This window comes from Bison bison, unplaced genomic scaffold (assembly GCF_000754665.1).
Source record: "Bison bison bison isolate TAMUID 2011002044 unplaced genomic scaffold, Bison_UMD1.0 scf7180017864340, whole genome shotgun sequence".
In the NCBI taxonomy this organism is placed as follows: Eukaryota; Metazoa; Chordata; class Mammalia; order Artiodactyla; family Bovidae; genus Bison; species Bison bison.
Genome location: NW_011494912.1, coordinates 5435678 through 5444599, shown reverse-complemented (window position 1 = coordinate 5444599; position 8922 = coordinate 5435678). Strand labels below are relative to the sequence as shown.

The window sequence follows — 8922 nt, the reverse complement described above, 5'->3', positions numbered from 1 at the left end:
AATCACCTTGCTATACACCTGAAACATTGTAAATCAACCATGCTTCAATTAAAATTAAAACAAAAAAACACTTCTGCGGTATCAGGTAACACAAGGACTAGGGCAGAAACAGTCATTGTTCCCGGCACTTTTTCCCTCCTGTTACACAGTAATAGAATTCTTAGCCAGGCTAGGGCCGTGAGAAGCTGTTCCAGTCCTGAGAGAGCAGAAGGGACATGGTCGTGCCCCTTAAGGGGAGAAGCATGCCTTCACTGTTAACCTAAGGAAAGGTTTGGTGCTTGGCGTGCTAAGGACCAAAAGCAGACTGAAGCCAACTGACCAGTGAGTGAGAAGTAAAAAAAAAATGAAGGTGGGTAAGCAGATGGCTTTGGGGGTAGATTTGGCTGTGATGGGGAGCAGAGGGATGGGGCAGCAGCTGGAGGGGGCATGGAGGCCAGAGGCAGCTATGCCAAGGCTCTGCTCTGATCTCCCCATGAGAAAGGAGCTGATGAGCCCCAAGGAGTGCAGTCGGCCGACAGCCTCCATCTGTAGCACCTTGGAGCCGGGGATACATTCTTCCCAGACATCCCCAGCCAGTGACAAAGCAGGGTGGGGATACCAGGCCGGGCCACTGCTACCTTGAGGACCCAACCGACATAGATGGTAAGGGTTTTCTGTTGTTCGCTTTAAATGACAGAGACCAGAGTTTGCTTAGAAGCCCCATGCGAAGAGTCTAGTTGGGAAAGAGCAGCCGAACATGGACGAGAGAAGACGCACAGATGGAGAGAGGGAGGTCCCTGGGAAAGCAGAAGATGGAGTCTGGACTGCGAGGGAACAGATCCTCAGGCCCGGGGAGGAGGAAGGAGGCAGGAGGATGGGAGGACCGAGAGTGGACATGCGAGGGGGTGCAGGTTTGGGAGCGAGGTGGTGGCAGACCTCCCACCAGAGAAGTTTCTTCTCCTGAGAAGTAGGAAGCAAGGCCAGGCTCCAGAGTCAGGGAGCTAAATCCTTCGAGGCTGCACAGAACTGTGTGTCTGTTTTCTTTTCTTGATGTCTGTTTTACCACCTGCACAATAAACAGCTTGGGTTAGAACCCTGCTCCCCCAACTTGTTTAAGCCTCAATGGGTTTTCAAAAATACACTTTTGGGGGACCCCCACCCTCAGCTGCTGGATCAGAATTTCTGGGGCAAAAGTGGTAAGGGCAAGAATCTATGTGTGTATGTATATATATATGTACACATACGTACTTTAAAAAATATTTATTACCTATTTATTTAGTTACACTGGGTCTTCGTTGCAACACACAGATCTTTAGTTGTGGCTATGTGAACTCTCAGGCGTGGCTCGTGTGATCTAGTTCCCTGACCAGGGATCCAACCCAGCCCCCTGCCTTGGGAGCAGAGAGTCTTAGCCACTGGACCACCAGGGAAGTCCCTGTATATATTTTTAAAGTATGGCCGGGGATGACGTGAAGGCACATCCAGGTTTGGGAACCACCCTGCCGGGCTTCTCAGGACCCCTCCAGCTCTGAGAGTTTGTAGTCCCAGCTCCCCCCCAGGATGGTGCAGAATTCTGGCACAGCATTTGACTGAAGCTATAAGCTACAGAGTAAGCCACATGCCACTATCTGTTACCAGGAATTTAAAAAGCCCCAAAGGGCTTCTCTGGTGGTTCAGACAGTAAAGAATCTGCCTGCAGTGCAGGAGACACAAGTTCAATCCCTGGGCTGGGAAGATCCCCTGGAGAAATGAATGGCTACCCACTCCAGTACTCTGGACTGGAGAATCCCATGGACAGAGGGACCTGGTGGGCTACAGTCCATGGGGTCGCAAAGAGCTGGACACAACTGAGTGACTAACACAAAGTCCCAAAGGTACCAGACTCCAAAGAACCATAACAAGGCAAAAAGCCTGGCAGCAAAACCAGAGGTTCTGCCTGCGTGGGAGCCCACTCAGGCTCCTACGATCGATGTTTTCCAAACCCCCTTGGTGGGACGTGGTTAAGGGCAGTCCCAAGAACAGGAGACAGGCATGCTTTTGGCACCTCTACAAAGGGGTGGAGACCTAGCCAGGCCTTTCAGAAACCTGAACCCTGGGGTGGGGGAGGGGGGGAGGGGCTGCCCGGCCCTGAGAGTCCGTCTGCCCCCCTCCACCCCAGAGCTCCTCCTCAGCCCGGTCCCCCTTCCGGGGGCTGCTCCAGACGCTGCAGGCCACCTCCGCTCTCTCTTTGCCTCCCTCTGCCCCTAAGGTCGAGTGGGGACAGGCTGGGGCCACCAGCCAGCTCCATGGACGGGGGACTTCGCCTCTGCTCACCTCCCAGCTTTGGAAAGAAAAGAAGAAAGGTCTGTGTTGCTTTGCATCTGGGAGATCCTTCCCCGTCCTAAACTTCTGGAGGCAGGAAAAAGGGATTTGACCTTGGATTGACTATAAAATAAGGAACAGAGAGAACCTAGAACCTTCCCACAGGTATGAATTTCTTCACTTTTGCCGGCATGTGTGAGTATGAGTGTGTATGACAGGTTTTCCATTGGTCAGAGATGAAGTTGTCCGTAATGATCGCCCAGGCCCTTTCTGACCGCTTCGGTGCTGTGATTCTGCAAGCCCTAACTTTCATTCAGTTGTTCAACGTTTCCTTAGCACCCATCCTATGCCAGGTGCTGCCACTAGATAAGCCCTGATCCCTGCCCTCAACGGTCCCCAGTCTGGATGGGGAAACAGTAATCGTAATAACAGCGACCACACTTACGGCGGGTCAGGCACTGGGCTAAGCTTTGTATCAACTTTAGCTCATGTATCCTAGCAAAAACTGGAAGAGGTTAAGCGTATTCCTAGCCCCATTTTACAGGTGAGAACAGTGAGGCCCAGTGAGATGAGGTCACACAGCTAGTAGATTGTGGAACCAATGCTTGGAACCACTGTGGATGCAGCCTGCCTGCACTGTAGAGACAGTTCAGGGCAACAGGTGGACCACTACAGCGGAGGGAGGGAGCCATGATCTGCGGGGCTGGCAATGGTGAAGCCTCATTTTGACCAAGGTCTCCACAGTGTAAGGCAGGACCAAGCTCAGAGCTGGAGATGAGGCAGCCTCCACGAGGCCCACTGAGAGCTCTTGGGTCATCTGGGACTTGAGGTCAGTGATGGTCCGGATCAAGGGTCCCCCTCTCTTATTCTGGGGGCCAGGGTGATGGGAGATAGAACAGGAGGACTTCAGGATTCCCCGCCAGCTTCCCTGGGAGCTGTCTGTCCCCACACTTAAGAGCGGCGGCTTCCCTGACCTGGGGGGCTAGTGTCCCAGCAGCCTGAGAGGTGGGTGGCCCCCAGGCCTGGGAGGCAGGAGCAGGCCCAGGTCACTGTGGATCCCCCTCAGCAAAGCCTGGACCACAGTTTTCCCCTCCTCACAGTTCTCGACTCCCATCTCCCATCTGTCCCCAGAAGGACAAAAGCTGATTATTCCACTGGGGGCTGTACTGGGCCCCATGAATGGAGTATTGAAAACTCTGTGTCCACATCCAGATAGATTTTCATCCTCTTCCCAACCAGCCTGTTTGTCCGCCAGGATGGAGGCAGAGCCAAGGAAAGATGGGGCGGGGGGCGGTGTTCTTGATGAGAGGGGCACCCACGTCCCTGGGCACCTCAGTCTCAGTGTATCCCAAACAGAATCATCTTCTCTTTAAAAAAAAAAAAAAGTATGTGCACTGGGTCTTAGTTGCAGCATGTGGGATCTAACTAGTTCCTTGACCGGGGATTGAACCCGGGCCCCAAGCATCGGGAGAATGGAGTCTTAGCCACTGGACCACCAGGGAAGTCCCTCAAACAGAACCATCTTCTAAACCAGCCACCCCTCACCGCCCCCGCCACAACCACCCAATCATTATCCACTCACTGGGATGCTGGTGACATGGTGTGAATGTTCACTGAGCTCTACTCTTAGGATTTATGCTCTTCTTGGTTTGTAAACTTCAATCCAAAATTAAACAAAATAATCTCCCTGGGCTTCCTACTTCAAAACGGCACAGCATCCCAAATGGCATTTAAACTTCCAGTCCTACACCATTTTTGCATATTTGTGACTCATGGGAACCATGTCTCCTTGATGTTTTTTCTTTACATTGACTTTTTTTTTTTTTTTTCCTAATTAAAATTAACTGTAGGGAATTCCCTGGCAGTCCAGCAGTTAGGACTTGGCGCTTTCACTGCTGGGACCCAGGTTCAATCCCTGGTTGGGGAACTAAGATCTCACAAGCCACGATGCAGCAAAAAAAAAAATAAATAATTAATTTAAAATTTAATTAACTTTCAAGGGAAACCTGATATTGTTCCAGATCAATGGAAAGCCAGGATCCTTTGTCATAAACAGAATGCACTGCAACAGGAAAAAATTAAGGCAACAGTAAATGTCCATCTATCCCCCCAGCCCCCCTCCACCACAAAGCTCTCCCTGGGCCCTTCCAGCTGGAAGAAGAGACCTGGAACATTTAATTCCAGATGTTCCAGCTGTGACTTCTCACTGCACCTTGATGGGACCACTGGAAAGACCACCCATTGGCTGGACACACAAGGAAGCAGAGATGCACACTGGTCCCCAGCCTGATGAGAGGAGCAGAGGATGGGGGTCCGGAGACAGGAGCACTGCCCCTCCCCCTCTCCCCCCAGCCCTGTCCTTCCTCCTCCTATTGCCACTGGGTGAGTGCCTCCCAACTCCCCTGACCCTTCCCCTTCCCTTTTCTGACTCTCAGCTTTCCCAGTTGTAAAATTATGGTGGGACATGGCCTGTAAACGAGGTGTTTTCCAACATTCTTTCCAGCTCTGACATTTGCCCCAGGTTGATGAAAGCTAAGGTCTGAGTTGGGGGAGTGGAAGGCTCAGTGTTAAAGGCTAGAGCTCGATGCACACAGAGTCTAGGCAGTGAGGATACTGGAAATAGGGAAGGAGCGAAAGGGCATGGACTCACCAACGGCTGTTGGAAAACCAGCTGGTAGAACAGATGGAATCAAACAACCTAGGAACTAACCTAACTTAGGAAAAAAGAAACTGACTCTCAGTTTCTTCATCTGTAAAATGGGTTCACTAGTACATGCCTCAGAGGTTGTAAGGTAAGGTATGGGGCTGTGTCTGACAAGCCTGTGCACAAATGAAGGGTACTATGGGGTATTAACTTCTCATGCCAGGCCAGTTTCCTTCTTAGGCCATGTGCTCAGAATTGTTTGGTGAAGAGGAGTGTGGCTATCTGGGTTAGAATTTCTGCTCCACCCTTTATTTGCTTTGTGGCCTTGAGCAAGTGGCCTGACCTCACTAAACCTGAAGTTTTCCCTTCTGCAAAATCTAAGCTGCCTCATAAGTTGTCCTAATGATTAAGTGAGCCAGGCCACATAAAGCAATGAGCACAGTGCTGACATATACAGAAGCAGAAGGACTGATAGGGACTTCCCTGGTGGCCCAGTGGTTAAGACTCTGTGCCTCCAATGCAAGTGGTGTGGGTTCTATCCCTGGTCAGGGAACTAAGACCCCACATGCCACAAAGCATGACCAAAAAACCAGAACCAAAAAAAAAAAAAAAGAAACCCAAAGGAAACAGAAAGACTTACATAGGTAAACTCTTTAGTGGGAAACCAGAATGAAACCCAAAGTTAATTTACACCCTTAAGGCAAAGCTGGGGAGTAACAGACTCTGGGCAGGGAGCTCTGGGGAAAACCAAGATGACACAGACCTGGCCACGTCACTGGGCAGAAGGCCTGGAAAGGGGTATGTATATGGCATCCAGAGATTCAGAGGAGAAAGACAGCCCTTTTAGCTGAGAGCTCCAGGAAGGCTTCCCATAGGAGGGGGCTCCATCTGCAGGGCTGTAATGAGCAGGGGGAGCAGAGGAGACAGCAAGATTACAGACCTGGTGACCAGACTGATGCAAGATTAACAAGGAAGGTGAGGCTACTCAGAAGATCCTAGAAGGCTTTGCAGAGAAAGTTCAGGGTCCAGGACTTCTGCAGGAAATGGGGAGAGGAATTCAGCAGTGGAATGGGATCAGCCTGTCTGGGTCTCAGGCAGATCTCTCTGGGGCGGCCCATGGACCAACCGGCGAGGGATGAAGCCAAGAGGCCAACTGGGGCAGTCAGGGGCTTTGGAAGCAGGGGTGGTGACGAGGAAGAGGGTGATGGTGAGGACTTGAGGGGAGGGTTGGAGGGGAGGCTGTGTTCCTGGGGCCAAGGGAGGGGGCTGAGGGGCCAATTCTCTTCCTCACTCTGTTCCAGCTGGTGCCCTACAGCCCACCTCACTGCCCTTTCCAGGTAGGTGCCCCTGCCTCTCCCCCACACTCCCCCAACTCTCGCTCCCAAAGCACTCAGGTGCTCAGAAGACCTCTGTTACTCAAGATGCAAAGGGACAGCTCCAGTGTCCCCATTTTACAGAAAGGGCAAAATAAGGCCCAGGAGGGACTGATCCCAAGGTCCCCACAGCTTCGTGGCAAGGTGGGCATCCTCTAGGTAGGGCCCAGTGACCCCCACCACCAGCCCGTGCCAGGTCACTTCTCTCCACAGAACTCAGGCTGGTGGGGGGCCCGAGCCGCTGCCGGGGCCGCCTGGAGGTCCTACACGGGGGCTCCTGGGGCAGCGTCTGTGACGACACACCACATTGGCGTCCACCACGTCCCAGTCGTCAGCTGGGCTGCGGCCTGGCGCTGCCCGTGCCCCGGCCCCTCGCCTTCGGCCAGGGCCGAGGCCCCATCCTGCTGGACAACGTGGAGTGCCGCGGGCAGGAAGCCGCCCTGAGCGAGTGCGGCAGCCGAGGCTGGGGCGTGCACAACTGCTTCCACTATGAGGACGTGGCGGTCCTGTGTGACGGTGAGTGGGACAGCCTGTGACCCGGAAGCGCAGACAGACTGCCGGGGTGAGCGGGCAGCCTGTGACCCGGAAGCGCAGACAGACTGCCGGGCAGCAGGGCTGTGGGCTAGACACGTGAAGGGACTTCCCAGAGGTAAGACTGTTCCAGTGAAGACCAAGCCAGCAGCTGCAGTGTGTACATAGTCCTGGGAAGACCCCCAGCCTGGCAGGCAGGAGCCTGGGCCCTGCCATGCTCCGGCTCATGGTATGACCTCTGCTGAAAACCAGCAATACTGCTTCCACAGAGGGCTTCGATCATCCCAACAGAGAGCTCCCTTCCCAGTTTTATATCCAGACCATTGGGGTCTGGTGGTTTAAGGCCCACTTGGCATAGACCTGCAACAAATCTCTGGGAGGCTTTGACCTTGAAAGCAGTAGTTCTGTTTTTTAAGAAAATCAGCTGGAGGGCTCATTATAAAACCCAGATGGTGGGACTTCCCTGGCGGTCCAGTGGTTAAGACTGCACTCCAATTGCAGGAGGCACAGGCTCAACCCCTGGTCAGGGAACTAAGACCCCCACATGCTGCATGGCACAGGAAAAACACACACACACACTGATGGTAGCCCCATCCCAGAATTTCTGATTCTGCAGACCTGGGATGGAGCCTGAGAATTTGCACGTTGCATTTCCAACAAATTCTCAGGTGATGTGATGCTGCTTTAAAAACTAAGGAAACCAAGAACTGGAAGAAATTCTCTAAAGCAAACTCCTCTAAAGCTACTGCTTTCAGGACTCAGGCGGCCCTTTCTCCTCTCTTACCCAGAGTCCCCAGCTTTGACCCTTTGTGTGGCCAGAAACCGAGATCAGGAAACTTAGGGGTCCATACACTGCCCCTCACATATCTGTGTGTGTGAGGATGGAGAACAGAAATATCCACATCTTCCTCTCTTCCACCCTGCTTCTTTCCCAGAATTCTTGCCCACGCAGCCCCCAACAAGGAGAGTGTTAACCAGCAGGGAACCCCCTACAACGCCCCAGAATGGAAAAGGTAAGCAAAGGCAATGTGGGGGACCACCTGGGTCTTAGGAGAGGGATCCAAGAGGAATCTCCCAAATCCTACCCTAGGCAGTGGGAAGAGAGGGATTACTGATGGGTGAGTTTGGTCATTCCCTCACCCCTGCTCTGCCCCCTGCACCCCCACCCCGCAGGCTGCTCACTATCTGGATAAGGAAAGAGGATTCATTCTAGTGAGATGATAGAAATAGTAGCATAAGGTTGGAGAAAATAAAAGAGGTGGGCTAGTGTTAGTCATTCAGTCGTGTCCAACTCTTTGTGGCCCCATGGACTGTAGCCTTCCAGGCTTCTCTGTTCATGGCATTCTCTAGGCAAGAATACTGGAGTGGATTCTCATTTCCTTCTCCAAAAGAGGTGGGGGCTGAAACCTAATCCAATGGGAGAGTGAGATATACTATATATAGAAATGCTGATAATCATCTTAGAGCAAGAAAATGAAAAATGAAAAATTCTCTTAAAGGACAGATAAAAAGGCAAGGGAGTCCAGAGGAGGAAGAGGATCCCACTCATCAGAGATTAGAGAGGGCTTCCTGGAGGCAGAGTTGTTTGTGAAGTAAGGAATCAGCACATTCTATACGGTTTAGGAGAGCGTGGACAAGGGCAGGCTGAAAGTGACAGAGTTATAGGATTCTATCCTCAGATCCCCAAAAGCGCCCCTAATCTAGACTGTGAGGAGGCAGTGCTTTGGGGGTAAGTAGGTGAGCAGGTCTTCCTGGGTGTTAGGTCCTGGGACACCATGTATTGTGGGTATGCAGAGGGCCTGGGGCAATAGGAAGACCACTGGATTGGGATGGGCAGCAAAGCCCTGGGGGAGATGCTCCTGGTTCCCGCCCCCATCACCAGGTGAGGGCAGCGTGCGCCTGGTGGGGGGCGCAGGCCCGTGCCAGGGCCGAGTGGAGATCCTGCACGGTGGCCTGTGGGGCACCGTGTGTGACGACGACTGGGGGCTGCCGGACGCAGCCGTGGTGTGCCGCCAGCTGGGCTGCGGGGCGGCCCTGGCAGCCACTACCAACGCCTTCTTCGGCTACGGCACGGGGCACATCTTGCTGGACAAC

At 52.9% G+C, this 8922-nt stretch overlaps 1 protein-coding gene across 1 annotated transcript in view; it reads left to right on the top strand.

Moving 5' to 3' along the window:
* The first annotated feature begins 2169 nt into the window (after nucleotides 1–2169).
* Nucleotides 2170–8922, top strand: part of SSC4D (scavenger receptor cysteine rich family, 4 domains) — a 12346-nt gene continuing 5593 nt past the window's right edge. The window contains exons 1-6 of the mRNA XM_010854325.1: nucleotides 2170–2445; nucleotides 4465–4662; nucleotides 6226–6261; nucleotides 6511–6813; nucleotides 7764–7841; nucleotides 8711–8922. Coding sequence (XP_010852627.1) covers nucleotides 4497–4662; nucleotides 6226–6261; nucleotides 6511–6813; nucleotides 7764–7841; nucleotides 8711–8922 — 795 coding nt within the window. The 5' untranslated portion in view covers nucleotides 2170–2445; nucleotides 4465–4496. The remainder of the gene's footprint in view (nucleotides 2446–4464; nucleotides 4663–6225; nucleotides 6262–6510; nucleotides 6814–7763; nucleotides 7842–8710) is intronic.